Here is an 18,818-nt window from a genome sequence, read left to right on the forward strand (position 1 = left end):
GAAAAAAAAAAATACCAACTAAAAACCTAAACCTACCTGTCAAAAACATTTAAATTCAAATGTGTTGTTGGTCAATGTACATGAGATTTACAGCAACAACTAACATACCATGCCACAGGTGAACACTCAAATGTAGTGAAAGACCAGAGGGAGTTTGTCCTGGACTTACACTGTCACTACTAATGTTTCACCTTCTAGAGAGGCTGAAAACAGCTTGTATAGACAATGCTCTGCAGCAATGCCATCCTCCTTTCTTCTGTCTTTGCAGACACATCCCAAAACAGGTGTCTTTAAAGAAGTTAATTTCTGTGTAGTTTTTACATCTGTCTTCCAATGTTTCCTACAGATGTTGCATCAACTTCATGACAATAATACTCCATTTTATAGTAGTCAATGAATTAATCCAGGTTTTTATTTGGCAAAGCATTCTTTAAAAGCTACACAATATATGCAACATGGTTTTGTTGGTAACATAGCTCAGATAGCCATTTACCAACAAATAGGCTCTAACATTATTGAATATACTAAATGGTAGTTAAAATGACAAAAATGATTAATTTTAATCCCATATCCCAGACATTTGGAAATAGAGTACTTTATCCAGCCACTTGGGTAGTTCCTCTCTTTGTGGTATTTTCGACACTCGGATCTGCCAATGGCACCTGTTTTACTGCAGGCAGGTAAGTCCCCATTCTAAATATCTTCAAATGGAAGGTTTTGAAGGATGGAAAAATTTATACACGTTCTTCTGATCCACTTTATACAAAATGTAATTTAAAATTGCCTGTAAATCTAGCTATATTGTTTGATTTTCAGAAACAAACAGTGGCTGTTCAGGTTTGAAAAAATTAGAAAGCACGGTCTCTTCTTAATTCAATGAAGGCATACCACTATAGCACAAGAGTTTTTTTTCATCTCTCATCAGTTTTAAAGCTGAGAATTAAACAGTTAAAAGTTACAGTAAAAACATGACTACACCAGCAAAGGTAACTGAAAAGCTATTCCTTTCTATCAATTGTTCAGTGCTTCCCTTTACTATTTAAAATCTTTTAAAATTTCAAAAGCATCTGAATACAGTGTGGCTGTAAAGACCGTTTTTTGACAAAAGGTTGTCAATACAGCTTTTTGCTATGAAACACATGAAAAAGGAAATATTTAATTAAAATTGAATTTGAATTTAATTTAAAGTGTAAAAGGTAAAAGTAGGTAACATTTCCAAAAATAATTTTCAATTAGATGTGCAAAATAATGATTCTGAAATGAGTTTCAAGTGTACTATTTTAATACTGGCTCAGAATTTGTTTTGGCTCATGCTTTAATACTGGTTATTTAATTTCCCTGTTTTTAAATGGCTACAATACTCTTTAAATCCCAATGCATATCAAAGAAAATACTGATGAAATTAGTTGTGTATCTATTTTCAGTCACCATTTAAAGTCCAGGTGCCACACTAACTACATTGCCTTGTTTTTTTTTTGTCAGACTTGTTTATGTTGCAGGTCGTGAAGGGCACATGCTAAAGGTACTATCTTACATTAGTGTTAAGCGTTTAACACCAGCACCTGCTATCATATTTTATGTAAGTATATATGCTAAGAAAAATTATCACCAAAAATTCTCCAGTAATACATATTTTCACAGCTTCTTACAAGTAGTTTTGACACATATCTTTATCTAGACAAGAAAATTGCTAAATACATTTTGGAAAAAAGACTACATAAACCCCCCCAACTTCTCTAATTTGAACACATTCATTCCAGAACTGGATTTTAAAAATCAAAATAGTTAAGAATCAATGGCATGGAAACAAAAATTTAAATGAGTGGTTTGTATTAGGGAATCCTTTCACAGAATGCTTGCAAGCAAGCTATCACTACCCTGTTTCCTCCATGTAGGAATATTTCCTCCATTTCCTCACTAAAAAGATTTCAGTTAATAAATACATTTAAGAACAAATCTAGAACATCTTGTTATTTTTATTTTACCAATTTATCTTCAAGGCAAAACAAGATATATTCAATCCTACCAGGAAGATTAATCCACAAACACTAGAGGTTTATGTGCAAGAAGGAGACAGAGGAGTCCTGTAACTTTATTTGAATAAAGGGAGAGGTTATGGACATTTCCTCTGGGGTCTCTCAAATGATTAGAGGACACAGCCTCCTTTTTATGTTAATTTCCTGACTGCATTTCCCTCTCTCTTTCCCCATGCTGAGGTAGTCGAGAGGTACAGCCTTCCCACATCTCCTAAATTCAGACCTCCTTTCTAAAGCATGCCTCCCCACTTTTTTCTATTTTCTTGTGCTTCTGTTCTTTGTCTCAAAATCCAGAGATGTAGCACTGTCTTGAGTGATTGAGAGTCTGTGTCAATTAATGGAATTCCTATGGAATTTATGGCTCCCCCCATTGCTTCTTTCACCTCTCTGTGTCTGGCCTTATCAGACCCATTGCTTGTAAAGACACCTCCTCCTCATTCCTTTCAATCCCAGTAACATTAAAAACCTAAAAAATATATTTTGTATCTTCAAGATATTCAGTCAACAATAAAACAGATTAATGCATAAAAATTATAAGCATTTTGACTTAAAATGGAATTAAGATTGCACACAGAAATGACCACATGTTGGCAGGATGCAGTCACAATCTTTAAAGGTGCTGCAATACACTTACACCCAAATGTTTAAGGAAAAGCATTCACAGTTCATACTCTGGAACCCTACACATGCAGCTGTATTGAAACAAAAGTAAAATTCAGCCTTCTTCTATGATAGACTACACTCATTTTTGTTTTCATTTTTAGGGGGCCATTACTATTATTTATATTATTCCTGGTGACATTGATTCACTCATAAATTACTTTAGTTTTGCAGTCTGGATATTTTATGGTTTAACTGTACTTGCACTAATTGTTATGAGGTTTACAAGGAAGGAACTCAAGAGACCTATCAGGGTAAGTTCTTTATGGTTTTTCCTCCATTCCATAGATTCTATAGCATGAATTCACACAAAGTATCTGGATATTTAAACAGCACCCTTGGGCAGTATCCTTGTTTTTTACTCCCCTTACCTGCCATTTTTTATTACTTTTTTATTACATTTATTACTCCAGCCATTTAATAGCAGATCTGCTCTAGGACTAAGTTCATAAAGACTGGGAAAAGATTGCAGAATGTTGATTTTTGTTTGCACACCCAAATTTTCAGAGATGGGTAATTGCAGTCAGCAGACTACCACTGAAGGAATATCCAAAATAAGACCCCAGGTCATTGCATGTAAATCAGTTCCCACATTTATTAAAATGCAATCTTGTACACTGCAATTTGAAATATTCACTAAGATATCTTAGTGAATAATTTGGCAGAAGAGTTTTCCTTGACCATATTTCTGCTACTCCTTCAATTGCCCCATCCGATTCCAGAAAATTTTAAAGTAAAAAAATGCATAATGCAATTAAAATATTCTTTCATACAGGCAGCTTCTCTAAGAACAGCTAAAGAATGAAGAAGTGATTTTATTCTCTGTCTCTTGCAGGTACCCATCATCATTCCTGTCATAGTGACAGGGGTCTCAGTTGTACTGGTATTGGCACCAATCATCAGTGCACCTGAGCTGGCCTATTTGTACTGTACTTTATTTATACTCAGTGGACTTATATTTTATGCACTTTTTGTTCATTTTAAATTCAGCTGGGCACAAAAAATATCAGGTAAGTATGCTTCAGATAGCCAGCTCCAAACTCAACAGAACATTTGCTAAACTTGAGATTAATTAGTATAATAAAGCTCACTCCCTGGTCAATCAATCCCTTCTAAGGCATGTGGGCAGGATGTGGAGGGAAGCAATTTCCCAAGCATGTAATGGGATTTACTGAAGACTATTTTACTCCTTCCTGTTGAAAAGAAGCAATGTCTGACTTGAGGAAAAATTAAACTTAATTCACAGAAAACAGCACATCACTGTAGTAGCACAAACAAACAGAATTAATTGATTGATAAAGTTAGTTTTTCAGTTTTCTGCATTTCAGAGCATTGCTTTAGTGATTAGCTAAAAATTAGCAGACATAAGTTCTTACGCCACCAAATACTGGGCTTTTAGCTATGATTATTAATTTTGCTATCCCTACTAAAGAAAATGTTAACAGCATTAAGATAAAAAAATAATCCCAGGGCTGAGTACAGCAAAAGCTGCAAGAACCCATGACCATTTATGAACTGATTGCTGAGTCCCTAGAGAAACTCTGATATTATCTCAGGTAAAACAGGATACACAGATATTTCTAAGAGGCTAATTGGAATTAGATGAATATAATAGCATTAATAGTTCTACAGACATTCAAAAAATACATAATCTGTCTCGTCCCCAGGACAATTAATTATAATGTAATAATGTAAGTTTGGAAATGTGAAATGCTGTAGTTTGGATCTCCATGCTGTTTATTTTTCATTTTGAAATAGGAATACAGATTTAAAAAACAACTACGGAGGATAGTTTTCTCACTTAGAAAAGTAGTTTGAATTGAAATATTGTTCTCTTATAAAGCCTCTAACAATAAATCTTTTCCTCAGAGCCCATCACTATGCACCTCCAGATGCTTTTGGAAGTTGTTCCAGAAGAGGAAATTACTGAATGAAGTATTTTATATCTACCAGGTTGTTTTTAAGTGCTGTACTGGTTGAAGTACATTCAATTTAGTTTGGCACATATATATACTTGCTAAATTGTTATGTTCGTACTGGTGTATTAGTTTTGCAACACTTTAGTACTTCAAAGCATTAAATATATATAATAAAAGATTTCTAAGCCAGATTACAGTGTCCAGCAAAGCTGGCTTCATTGTTTGTTAATAAGTTATGGTGTCTTGTTTTCTGAATTAAAATTTTTAGCGAAGATGTGTTTTACTGTCTTTCCAAACAATTCCATGGGTGAAATTATGGGTGTTAATGTCTTTGAAATGGGTGTTAATGTCTCTGCCACCTTCAAGGCACAGGTTTCTTACAGAACCTGTAACAAACAGCTACCTGTCTGTACCTGTAACCTGTACACACAGTTTGACTCCTGAAACAGGCAAGGGTCTGCACAAGCCTGAGTTTCTGAACTTTGGGGGACAATGACAGCTTCAGCCAGGGATATGGGGTAGGTGGTTTGGGAAGGCTGTTCCTCCCCAGTGCCTCAGCCAGTGGGGGAAGGAAGAGGGCAACGAGTGGCCGGGAGTTTGGGATAAAAGGAGGCTGCATCCTTTGAAACCCCGAGAGAGAAAACCCCATGGGCTGTGCCCCAATGGACTCTCTCCCTTTATTCAAATGAAATTGGAGGACTCCTCTGTCTACTTCATGGACGCTGGCTTTTCATAGTGTGATTTTCCATACAAAATTCTCAAAATTCAGTTATGAAGATGGCAAAACTTAGCAGCAACAGTGATGCTGCTGATGACTCTATGGAAAGAACAACACAGCTCTTACAGCATCACAGAAAGGACAGAAATCATGTTGATGCCAGACTAGCCCTATCTACAATTCTTAGACCAAATATTAGCTCTCAAAACATCAGTCTTTGAAGCTGCATATTGCATCCTATAGCTTCAGTCTCACAGAGAGACATTCAGGGTCTGCTGCCTTAAAAAATGGTCCTGAGAAAAAAAAAGGCAGTGCTGGACATCACTTCTCCTGTGCAGCTTTAGGCTGTACAGCACATGTTGGTGTTACGTTTTTTTTTATTTCAGCTGCATATACCTTTACATTTTTGCTCTCTCACTGAGCCCAGATCCGTAATCTTAATCTGGAAACAAAAGAGGAGTAAACCTCTGCTGGGTTTGACATTCCCTTCAAAGGCCATCAACACCACCATGCAAACCGGGGCTATGAGCTTCTTTCACATGATGTACTATCACTTCCCTTAAATCAGGTTGAGCTCCTTAACCTAAACTAACTGTACCAAATATAAACATTGGTCAAAAAAGGCTCCTGCTCAGCAAACTCTCCACGTTTAACTCGCATACATGTTACATGTAAAGTAACACATCCCGTGGCGTGATGCACTTCACCATCTGCTGCCTGTATCATCACATTATTGCATTCTTGCCAAGCTTCAAATTCTATGTCCAGCAATTGCTCCCAGCCCAAAGGTTCTAGAACAAAAAGTAAGTGCTAGCCTTCACTTTCCCTTTGCACCTCATAAAGTGCAGCACACACAGATCTGCTCTGCGCTCTGGACCCTTGTGCACTTTCAGTCTCACAGAGTTTAATAACAGAACTAAGAATATCCAGCAGCTGATCCCGCAGAAGAAGTCTAGGAGAAAAAGGCTGGGCTAGAATTCACTTTTGTTTTGCAGCCTATAGACCGCACAGCCAACAATGAGCCGAATGGCCTTCCCTCCCCGCTAGGTGCAGGGTGATTTGTGTCCCGGACCCAGGGTCCCCCCGGAGCTCTCCCGTCACTGCGGCCGCTCCAGCGGGGCCGGGCCAGAAAAGCGCTCGGCTCTTCCCTGGGCACTGCCAGTGCTCATCACAGCAACCACACGAGAGCGCTGCCGACCCTCAAAAGAGAGAAACGCACCCCGAGCGCACAGTGAGGCTGGAAAAGTGCCTGCATCTCACATCTACGGCGCAGAAAGATTTCTCTGACCTTCCCCTTCCAAGTGCATACTCGTCATTGCACCACACTCAAAGGGCACCACGAGCTCCTTTCCTCTAACAAAGCTTTTCACTCTGGCAGAGTCCTGAAAACAAGCCTGAAAACATCTGGCGAAAACAGAGCTGACAAAAAGTGCCAGCTGAGAAAGCTCTTGCTGCCTGCAATTTTAACCCATGAAACCCCCAGCACTCACCCTGCTATGGGCACTTTCCTTCTCAGCTCCAGCTGCCATCCTGAGCTTGCAGTCTCACACTCAGGATCCAAATGGAACAGCACCAGGGACTGCTCACACACTGAATGTACAAAGCTCAGGAGCTTGGTGTCTGCTTTCCCACTGACAGCTCCACAGCTCTAACCAGAAAGCTGCCTGTTGGCAAAAGCCTTTAAATTCACAAAGTGAATTCACTAATGTGTGGATCCAAACTTGTTTTCTTTGCCAAAGAGAGGAACTAGAAGTCCATCTCAAAAGAAATGGCATCCCCTCCTCCAAAATCCTAAACATCCAAGGACTGATCCCATACAAGGGTGTCAGAACACTGGTGCTGGGCATTATTTGCAGCACTAGATCAGAGAGGTATTAAAGATATAGTCCAAATTCTTTGAAGAAACACTTATTTGCCATCAGTTTGCCGTACTGGCATCACTGAATGTTAGGAGTTTTATTCAAGTGCTTAACTTCATGCAAACATTCATACACACCTGTGAGAAATATGAATGTTCAAAATATTTCAGCTTGGACCTTTCATGGATTTATAGAACTTGGACAGAGGGAAAGAAATGTTATTCACAGCATTTCGTGTAACAGAAATTCTACTGTATCAATGACCAGCTGGAAAAATTAAATGTTTTAAACAAGGTCAGAAAGGTTTGAATGCAAATTTATGCTTTATATTTTATAATCCTATTATATTTCTGTGAACAAGAGGATGGCAAAGCAACCAACTTCTGTCCCAGCTTTGCTTTTATCCAAATTCAATTTCCAAAGAAGCATCAGATGCAAAAAGCATGGTTTCTTAAAGGCCTGAGCTTTCAGGAACTCATTCTGCTATTGCCATCTTGTGGATGACCTGCAGCATGATGCTGCTTATTTGGTATCTCTTGCTTTGGTGAGGAATGTTTCCTGATATTCCACATTGCCATGGTAATCCAGTACCTGAAAGTTACAAAGTTCTTTATGTCAAAATAATTGAATTTATTAATGTCAATTAACCCATTAAAGAAAATTAAACTTTTCTCCATGAATTGTGAGTTACTTTGTTCAAGTCAGCTATTGAACAGTGGTATATTGAACAATGTGAACTGAACTTTAAAAATTATCAGCTGTGCCATAAAAGTGGTTTTAATTACCTTTGTATAGTTCCCTTTTTGTTAGAGGATTGCATTGTGCTGAAGAAGAATGAGCTATTGTTTAAAGCACAAGGCTTATGTGAATCACGAGATATTCAAAGTCACAAAGCCTTGAAGATAAAAGTTTTAAATATGAATGTATGACAGATTGTGCAAAACTCAGAGATCCTGGTGCTCAATCAGAGGAGCTATATTACACATAAAAAAGCTTTCCAGCAATATTGTGGACTTGTTATTTTTGTTCTCAATTTTATATGTGAGAACTCTCCCCAAAAACAGGAGTTCCAAAGGTAAAGGAATATTGACATAATGATGGAATTCGCAAGTTTAAAAAGATTTGTGTGCCTAAAGTATCAAAGGCTTTGCTTTCAGATTTACCCCAAGTCTAGAACTAAATAGAAGAGTTTAACTAATGGCAAAACAGGCTTCAGAGCAGAGCTTTTCACCCCCCTGCTGGGACAAGAACTGCAATGGAAATATCACAGTTACATTTTAATATCTTTAGAAAGTCTTTTCTAGCTACAGGCAGCCTCCAAGTCTCCTTGCCTACCTTATTCCAACTGCTGGGCAAGTTGTTTCCAACCCGGAAGCCCAAATGCCTGGTGATGATGAGTCCAATCTTGGCCACTTTGTTATGTTTTTCCACGGGCTGTGAGTGGATCCCTGTGAAATCCCCTATGGATTTCATGCATTCTAAGGGTTTGTTTCACCATGGGCCTCCCCAGGGTTCGCAGAGGAATCTTGGAGCACCTCCTGCCCTCTCCTTCCCACCGGCCTTGGTGCTGCCATGTTGTTTTCCCTCACGCGCCCTCACTCCCTCCTCTCCTGATCAGAAGAGAAACTGCTGCTCGTGGGTGCCATTGCCAACAAATCCCACTAATTTAAAGACTCTTGCAGGATCTGGCAGCACTTAGAAGTTGATCTCACTTAGGTTCCACACAGGGGAATCATGCTTCCACATCATGCTTCTGCTGCAGGCCGGGCGGCCCTGCCACCATTGCACGAGCAGCAGTGGTCATGGAGGCGTTGGAATTATTGAATGCCTCTTGTCCTTGCAGTGTGCTGGGAAGGAGAAGCTGGAATTATTGAATGCCTCTTTTCCTTGCAGTGTGCCGGGAAGGGGAAGCTGCCACTGCTGCCCTGCAGTGTGGCTGGCCGAGGGTGGCCACACAGGCACGGCTCGTGCAGGCCGCGCCGGGATGGCGGCAGCCGTGGCACATTGGCACGGGGCACGCTGGAAGGCAGCGGCGGAAAAGAACTGCACACACGTTGTTTTGATTTTCTTCTGAAATGTGTCATCACAGAGGCTTTACCAGCCTCTCTAACTGGGCCATCAGCGTGTCCATCCTCAGAGCCATCAGCTCTGTCAGACGTGGCGGAAGCTTCCGGCAGCTTCTCACACAAGCTACCCCTGTGGCCCCACAAACCAGGCTGTGCCAAACCAACACAAAACCTGGGAGTTTTGCATCACAGCAGAATTGTGAATCATAGAAGGACATGTGCTTTGTCAAGGTAGACCCCATTGGTACAAAAATGAAAGGGGATATTAAAATAGAGCACATTTTATAAATGTTTAAGCCATGACTTGGGCAGAAGTATGCCAATAATAAGATTCAAAAGACAAGATATTTGACTTTAGATAAAAAGCAAGGAGTAAAGTAGAAAAGACATGAGGACAAGGCATAAAATAGAAAAGACATAAAATAGAAAAGACATAAAATAGAAAAGACATAAAATAGAAAAGACATAAAATAGAAAAGACATAAAATAGAAAAGACAACCCCTTTTCAGGCATCATACTATATATTTTGTCAGCCATTTTCTGATTAAAGGAAAAGATTCTGTCATTAAAAGTAAATTAAAAAAGTAGTTTTTTCCATGTTTTTCCCTACACAGTAATTTCTGAATTTCCCCCTGTGAATACGTGATTAGTCAGTGCCTATTTACAAAATCTCTGTGAGCTTGCAGAGCACTATTCAGGGAGAGGAGGGCTGAGAGAAAATCCTTTTAAATTGTGGAGCACCTCAACACTGCTGTCAGAATTAAAGTCCTCAGAAGTTTGCTAAGTGGAAGGAGCCTCCCAAAAGTTCTTCTGCACTTGGAAAGAGGGGCAAACCCATGTGGTACCTGACAGCATCACTTCTATAATAATGGTTATGTAAAGGTCCATGTTGCTTAGAATACTCTGTACCTCTGTCCCAGTCTCGTTTTATACCTTGCACCCATGGATTTGAAAGATTCCTGGTGGAGAGGCCCCTGGAGAGGAACAACAGATATGAAGGTGGACACTGAGAGTTCTAAGCTTGAAAAATGAAGATCCTGGAGCTCAAGGTTTAGGAATACAAGTGTGAACCACACTGGAACCTGCCAGCTTCAGTGGTTAATTCACGTGTCCATCTCCAGGGTCACCACATTTTGTCACATGGCACCATATAACATCTCCCTTGAGGCCTTGCCAGTCCACTGACATTTTAATAAATGTTCAAAACTTCACTTGCCCTTCAGACCTGCTGCTGCCTCTCCCTGACTCAGTGCAACACACCTAGACACAAGTTAGTGAATGTAAAACAGTTCTGGGAGAGAAGACTTTTTTTCCTAAACTGATACCATGGGTTGAAACAAATATTTAAATCTTGTCTAAAAATATTAATTTGGTATTCTGCACATAAAGATATTTACAGGCTTCTGAGGTAACACAGGCAAGCTGTCTGGTGCTTAAAACTGACATGAACGTTCAAGTTCACAATATTTTGCATGATGCATTTTATTTATATCAAAAATTATCTTCTGAAAAGAAATTATTAAAGGGAGCAGTGGTAGACACTTTGAAAGTTGTTTTGCACTTCCCTCTGCAAAAAGTTGTTACAGTTTACTTGGATTATGGTTAAATAGGAGAAAGGAACAAAGATTCATCCCTGGCAGTGTCCAAGGCCAGGTTGGGCCCTGAGGCATGGAGCAGCCTGGGGCAGTGGGAGCTGTCCCTGCCATGGCTGGGGTGGCACTGGGTGAGTTTTAAGATCCATTCCAACCAAACCATTCTGGGATTCTGGGATCTCTCTTTGCGAAAGATCTCGAAATACAGCAAGTAACTTCTTGACTTTTTTTGTTATATATATATTTAATTGCACTTTGGTTAAGCTGAGCTCTGTGCTCTTTGTTTCCCTCCCTTAGGGGTGATATTTTTCCTGCCTGGGGCCCCATTGTCCAATAAAACTTGTGCAGAAAAATGGGCAGAGGCCCCTCACAGAGGACAAACCTTCTGGATTTACTACAGCTGGTTAATGCCCAGGGAGAACAACAGAAAAATGCTTGTGCAAACATAGGTACATTATATTGTCCAGCCCAGCATTCTGTAATTAAGATGTAAAAAATATAACTGCATATTTATTATCTTTAATGTATTTCTCTGGCTGTATGATTTATTGTCCAGACATTAATTACTTGATTGAATCCTATTTTCCACTCCCTGTCTCCTCACCCCCAGTATCTATAGCACACTATTTTTGCATTTGTTTAGGGATTTAGATCCTAGCAAGTGATAGCCACGTGCATTTAACAGGAACACCAATGATTTCAGCTGCAGGACTCTTTGCATGAATGAACTAAACTGAGTTTTAGAACCCTGAACAAGACATCTTAAGTATTTTAAATAGCTACCACTTACATTGCTTAAAAGATCTGAGCAGCTGTTTATTTTCTGAGGGCATTTTGAAGTTCTGACATTTCAGGAATTCAGAATACAGTTTTCATATAAACCCTGAATTTCATTAGAGATTGTTAGAACAACTGAAAGGCCTTGCAATAGAGAAATAATTGTTCTGTTCTATTCAAACAAAGAACACTTCTGTACAGTTTAATAAAAAGCATCTGTCATAAAGATTATGTCCTACACATTGTGGGAATTGTGTCACCACAGACAATGTAGATTAATTGTAATAAACAGAAATTGTCACTAAAGCTCTCAGCTTATGCCATCTAATATTGTGTGAATAAATTTCATTTTCTAATATTATGAAACAGTAAAAGTATAATAAATCAACTACCTAAGTCCTTTGAGAATTTTTGCATAATTTACCAAAACAAATTGATTTCAGCAGTAAAGCTACTAATTTACATGAGGCAGAATGGTTTTCCTAGCGTGATGAATTTAATTTCTATTTCCCTGTTTGCATGAAGTCACTCAAGCAATTCATCACTGCTAGAATTAAACTACAACTGTGTTTTAGTTGAGCTGGCACATAACCTACACCTGGATGACAATAAAGTGTCTTTCAAAGGTAGGATGTGAATTTAGTGAAATTGGAAAGGCCACGTTACTTGTCAAAAATATAAACAATAAAATGCTGCACAGAGATATAAAGTATTTTATATTTTATATATAAATTTTATCCATAGATTGGTTGTCAACTTTTAATTCCTGAGGTCTAATCTTTCTGATTATTTATAATTTATAAGGTTTTGTTTTACAATGGGATATATTCTTATAAGGAATAAAGGTGCAAAAGACAGTTTGTAAAATCAGTAGGTTTCAGTTAGGACAGAATGAACTCTCTCTTCAGATTTTTAAAATGAGTCATCCATCCAAACACTTACAACATGGACAATATGGGAATAAATTATATTTTGCCATCAGATCAAATTGGTTCAACTTGGGACTGGAAAGTAAAATAATGCTGCTGGCAACCCAAGTGTGAAAGGAATGAATTTGCAGCTTTATGTCCATAGTCCAGCATAAAATAATCCAATGGCTGCTGGAAACCCAGAGGGAGTTTCCAGATCTGGAAAGCAGTGCAAGGATGTGTTTTCCATGCCTTTGGTGAGTGCAGCTCTCAGGCTGGAGGCTCCATCCCTGATGTCCCAATAGTCGGCATTCAGTCGACTTTGTGCAAAGATTCCATCCTCCAACAGGGCAGGGCAGGAGAAAAACTATCCAGAGTTGTTCCTTGCTCAGTCAAGAAAGCCTTAAAATAGTCACATGCCTTTCTTTCAGACATCAAACCAAATTGAAAGCTGCAGGAATCCAGGAGAGAAAGCACAGTAGCTGAAAATGGACCCCTTTTTCCCCCATCATGAGCAACATCAGATCCAGTATTCACTAACAAACACAGCCACAGGAGACTAAACCATAAAGGAAGTTTCTCTTTTGCCTATTGAACTGAAGGCAGCTGGTTGTATTTTAAGGCACAGTAGAAATTGGATTGTGCCTGTAGATATTCCAGGAATAACATAATACAAAAGAAAAAGATTGAGATTCTTACAGGAATGAACACAATGATCAGACTGGCTACTTTTCAGCTTTCCACCTCCCTCCATCCTTAGGGTAAGAAGCAGAACACTTCATTGTCATGATCCAGAAGTGGTTTATCAGGCTACTGACCTCTCTATTCATAATTTGATGCCCATGTTAAATTATAACGATGCAAAACTTGTTTGCTAGGTAATGACACAACGTGTTTGAATTGAGAGCTGTCACTTACTCTGTTTAGCACACACAATATGGAAATTAATTTCACAGAAAGTAACTTGCTCCTCTGAGGGAAAAGGACACTGCAGATATTTATAGACTATTTGATTAGTTCCTTTCAGCAGCATCAAATAGGATGACGCTGGAGCAGCCTGTATTTACTTAATACTGAACCTATAAAGAATCCATCATTTACATATTCTCCTCAAAAGCACCAGCTGTACATTCTTAAATAAAGTCATAAATGGCACTGACAAGGCTTCATTCTTTTAATGACAAAAAAGACACTCTGTGGTACAGACTGTGCCTGTACTTCACTCTCCAGACTTGATATGCTCTAAACTCTATAAATGTTCTCAATTGGAATAAGAAGAAGGCAAGTATAAACTTCACTTGAAAATGGATTTGTTTGCTTGTGGAGTCTATGTACATTAACAACATTTGATTTACATATGTTAGGGATAATTATTCCAAATATAAGAGTCAATATGTAAAAAACCATGAAAGGCAGCAGAGTAGTTTTTACCTCCAGCCATCCCTTCTTCACCCTTGCAAGGCTCACATCTGTGCTGGGCACAGAGTGAGTAGATTGCTTGAAATCTACTGTTTAATGGGAAATTTTCCTTTGCATAAGTTTTAGTGGTGCCAGCAGCAAGCTGGAGTGGTTCCCTTGTTTTTCTGAAAGAAAGTGTTCCTGGTTCCCATGTGAATTCTTTCTGGGGTCAGCATTTTGTTCTTGGCTTATGGCAACAGAGTCCTGGAACTCCTGGATGCTTTTATAGCACACTAAAAATGATTCTTATTTAGACACATTGTAAAGTCTCCTGAGAATATTTCTCCTATTTCCCAAACAACTCATTCCAACTCCTTTCCTCCTTTATATTTTTATTTTTTTGGCTTTCCTGATAAGTGGTTAGAGATGTTACTGAGTCACTGTCAGATTTTTGACTTTTAAGATCACATCTTGTTTCCTCTAGGGAAGCTTCCAACACACAGAATGCTTCTACTACACTTTCATGGCTATTTCAAACATCCCAAGCCCTTCTACAAAAGGAGGCATTAATGTCCTGAATACAGTGTAATGCTTCCACTGTACATTAGACTATTTCCTGTATTTTCTCAAAAAAAATTAAAAATAAAATAAAATAAGAGAGGCAGAGGAAAGGGACAGGAGCAGGGATGGAGAAATTATTTTTTAAGGAAGCCAAACAAAGCCTCAAGAGGCTTCTAGAATTAATCCTTTTAAACCCAGCCTTTTATGTCCCTGATAATGCAGGCTGCATCTTCCTTTTAATAATTTCCTGCCATGGAGTGATTTGGAATTACATGATCTGTGGCATGGAGCTGTATAGAAAGCAAGACACCCAAAACCAGAAGTTCTTTATCAAGAAATGGAGCTTTCCTTTGATTAGAAAAGCAATTCTGTAGCCATTAGTCTAACACATCAAGTCTTGGAAAGTAGATACAAAGCTCAGCAAAACGGGGCCAAATGGCCACAAAATTCTGAACTTTTTGTAGTGTCTTGTTTTGACAGCTCCTTAAACTTATGAAAAAGTCAGAGCAATACAACAACAGAGGCTTTGGGCATGTGTTTGTATTTTTTTTTTTAATTTAATTTAATTTTATTTCAGTGCAGTAGAAAGTTGGACCTGTGAGAATAAATAATTTCCTGCCCTCTGCACAGTAGTTCCCACCCCATCATGGTATATTAAGCACACATTACCAATAAAGACTGCTTGAATCATACACAAAAACACTGGAAAATGCTCAAGACTGCAGTAAAATTTTCTAAATCATGAACTGTTAACACTCATGTTCTTTGCTCCAACTTGAATGCCTGCTAAATGGATGCATTATTGCCACGGCTTCCATCACCAGCTCCTGCAGTAATCCTTCTGTTTAATGATCCTGATTTAAAAATCGTTACACTTAACAACTCCTGATATTTTACTTTCAGCATTTTGGCATTCAGAAGTGCTTAAATGAAACAGTTCAATCTTCTAAGTGACAATAATAGTTCTCATTATACCAACCTGCAGGATTTCCATTCTGCTACATTTTGATATATTATGGCCCTGCTCATCTATGATCATTAGCATTGTATTAAAAATACACTTAATCTTTGTCAGAAAGCTCATCAAATATTGAATTTTTTGTTTGGAAATAAAAATTTCTTCCTGGGAATTACTCTTCCTCTTCCCATGTTGGACAAGGGCTAAAGTTTAGCTTCAACCTAAGGACCTGACTGGATCATGGTTCGACTGCAAGTGTGTGCAACAGTGCATTAAAGCTGCCAATATTTAGACTAATTCATTGATATTACTCATTAATCTCTCTATTATTAGATAAAAAAAATAATTAAAATAGAAAGGATTTGGGTAAAGTGGTGTTCTTGAAGTCTGTCAAAGCATTTACACTTTCCTGTTTTCATGATTTTATAGTGAAAGGGGGAGGAGAACAAAAAGTCAAAACAATTTGCTACTCAGTCACCAGGACTTCTTTGGACAGAAACCATTCTGTTTTCTGTGTAATTGCAGCATCTATTTGGCTGTCCAGCAGTTCAGCTGAATTTGACAAATGGGCAATGGTCTCACAGAAAATAAATTACCAGGAATGCTGTGAAAACATGGAGCTACACAGTTCCAAACAGATACAGCTCCATTTGTTTGTTTCTACCTCTTGCTGATTAATAGTTGGGGAACAGAAATGAATGAGAGCACTAAGAAACAGTTGTGTGTGATGGAGAGGAAAATAAAGAGCATAATTTAGAAGATGAGAATTAAAAGGGGGATGGAAGAAGAAAGAAAGCTTAGACTTTTTCTTTTAATTTGGGACTATTGAATCACAGAATCTCTAGGTTGGAAGAGATCTTCAAGATCATTGATTCTATCAACCCATGGGAAGGAAATTTTCCAAGCACAGGAATAGGACAAGTGATAACAGGAGCACAGGATGTCTTTAATACAAAAACTTCCTTTTTGTAGAGAACACCAAATGGGCGCTCAGGCCTTGGCAGGGGCTGCCCAGGGAGCTTTGCAGTGCCCATCCCTGGAGGTGTCCCAGGAAGGGCTGGAGGTGGCACTCAGAACTCTGGGCTGGGGACAAGGTGGGCATTGGGCACAGCTGGGACTTCGTGGCCTTTGGGGGCTTTTCCAACCCCAGTGATCCTGGGATTCTGTGACAGTGAAGATTTTGGTGACCCATGAAAGTGGTAAAGCCTTGGAAGTTCTGTGTACTGAATTCCATGCACAGCTGCAGGAGGTGTAGGAAGGGCTCTCTAGGTGTGTGTGTTGGGGGCTCTGTGACACATCCAACCCCTGCTCCTCTGCACTGAGGCTGTCCCAGACCTTTGTGGTCTGTCCCAGTTCTCATGGATCTCATTATGTGCTTAAAAGGATCTTGGAGAAGGACCATCAGCTTTTTGTGTTGGCAGTAAAGCTCCACTGGTCCTGAAGAGAGGAATATCCTGAAATCCTTCTAGCTTCAAGCTTCTGAGAGCTCTGTACCCGCTCCTTGTGTAGCCAACACTACATTTAGAAGCTGTCTGTGCAGCCCTACTACACTTCAGTATTTTATGTGATAGAATATGGGAATTAGAGACAAGTTACTTTGCTGGTACCTTGTTCCTGGACAAACTCCAAGGAATAGAGCTCATGCATAGCAAGGCTATACAAAGTGCCAACTGTTTCATAACCACCTGCTATAAGCAATTTCAGCCTCATCCAAAAAATGTAACTTATGCTGGTAAAAAAAAAAATCACAGTTGTCAATTCTAATTATTCATCTCAAAGGGAACCTTGGCTTCATATTAATTTTCTTTTCATCAATGAATCAGTCCAGTTAATCTTCTAATTATCATTTACTTCAAAAAATGAAATGTTATTTAGGTAACAGTTCTTTCAGTTCTAAAGGAACAGTGTATGTAGACTTTAATACAATTTGAGTATATGACCCAATTTGTATATAACTGTTTCATTAGGGCTTGGTTTAGGGCTTACCATATATTTTTATGCTAAGGAAATTGAAATAAAGAAATTGAATAAAGAAATTAACTTATTAATGAGACTGTGTCATTGGAGGATGATTGCAAGGTTAAAATTCCTGCTGAAAGGGTATGGAACAGCAAATGACATTTCTTGGATTCTACTTTAGATTATTCATACTGCGTGTCATAACCTGTAACCCACCTTGGTAACAACCTCAGCTGACTCCAGCAGCTGGGGATAAATAATCAAACCACATCAGCAGTGTGTTTCTCATTTATAGTTAGATCAAAGCCAGGATTTGAATGTCACAGGATTTTAACCTGACCCTGTTAAATGAAGCAGTGGTAAAGAACATTTTCATGTGGGCAAGGAGAACATGATATTTCTAGAACAGCACAGTGAAGGTAGCCACAACTAATTGGCTACAAGCAATACTTAAATAGGCAGGCAGAAGAAAAATTAAATACTGAGGTTGATTTGGATTGGTTTTGTTCAATCTTCCAATAAGGATGTGTCACAATACGAAAGATTAAATTTGTATCTCATTTTCCTACTTAGATAAAGTGAATAATCAGGTTTATGTGTTCCTTGCTCTCTGGCCCTGCAGTGGATGTCCTCCTGTGGTCTGGAAAAAGTTCTGATGGAGCACTGGTCAGAATGACCTGGGGAAACTCAGAACATGGGTTCACAGCTTAGTGAGATTTATTTTAAGTTCTTAAATCACATTTAAAAATTTATGTGCAGGCAAAACAGAGCGACAGCACTGTGTACTCACTTGACTAACCTTGTCGTCTCCTCCTAAATACAGCATATTATTTTAATTCACTGCATAGAGAATCAGAAGCTATTCCCATTTCTGAAATTTCCCATTTCCCTTTCACCAAAAAGTTCATTAACTGTGAAGCTATTTTTTTCTTTTCTCCTGTAGCCACAAAGGGCTCTCCCTACAGTGCTGGCAGCCTTGCTGTTTCACCTTTGTGTGTCCCCAAAACCCTTACCTGGCCAGCAGAGCATGAGAAGTTTTTCCATAGGGTTGAGCTGCCAGCAGATCAATAACTGTCTATTTAGGGACACAGATTCTCTCAGATTTCAGCACTTGTTGCACTTCTTGATGCATAACTCACCTGGAAATATTGTACCCCAGGGACAGGATTGTCCCACAGAGGTTTATTCAGCAAAGGGTTTTCAAAACAAAAGCTGCTGTTATCTTTGAATGAATCAAGGAAAAAAACCAACTCACACAATCCACAAGTCCCAAGTTCTGCATTATTTACAATATTTGCATATCAGAGAATGAATTGCCCAAGGCAAAATTAAGAGATTGTGCATAGAAGTTTTTTCTGTAGGAGAAAAATGCAGCATTACAGAGCAGAGTACAATGGGAAATCCAG

At 38.8% G+C, this 18,818-nt stretch overlaps 1 protein-coding gene and 1 long non-coding RNA gene across 8 annotated transcripts in view; one reads left to right on the forward strand and one right to left on the reverse strand.

The window, feature by feature from the left end:
* The window catches only part of SLC7A9 (solute carrier family 7 member 9), a 28,392-nt gene extending 23,505 nt beyond the window's left edge, over positions 1–4,887 (forward strand). For all 6 annotated transcript variants that reach the window (XM_086847843.1, XM_086847845.1, XM_086847840.1 and 3 more), the window contains 5 exons: positions 577–680; positions 1,483–1,579; positions 2,801–2,950; positions 3,532–3,706; positions 4,566–4,887. In XM_086847843.1, coding sequence (XP_086703969.1) covers positions 577–680; positions 1,483–1,579; positions 2,801–2,950; positions 3,532–3,706; positions 4,566–4,630 — 591 coding nt within the window. In that variant the 3' untranslated portion in view covers positions 4,631–4,887. The remainder of the gene's footprint in view (positions 1–576; positions 681–1,482; positions 1,580–2,800; positions 2,951–3,531; positions 3,707–4,565) is intronic.
* LOC111934692 (uncharacterized) overlaps positions 1–9,420 on the reverse strand; it is a 33,054-nt gene extending 23,634 nt beyond the window's left edge. The window contains exon 1 of one of the 2 annotated variants that reach the window (XR_015275459.1): positions 8,528–9,420. This is a non-coding gene — a long non-coding RNA (uncharacterized LOC111934692). The remainder of the gene's footprint in view (positions 1–8,527) is intronic. The other variant, XR_015275458.1, reaches the window with a different exon arrangement.
* Positions 9,421–18,818: the final 9,398 nt, after the last annotated feature.

The sequence above is a fragment of the Cyanistes caeruleus genome, chromosome 12 (assembly GCF_971803275.1).
Source record: "Cyanistes caeruleus chromosome 12, bCyaCae1.hap1.1, whole genome shotgun sequence".
NCBI classification, from domain to species: Eukaryota; Metazoa; Chordata; class Aves; order Passeriformes; family Paridae; genus Cyanistes; species Cyanistes caeruleus.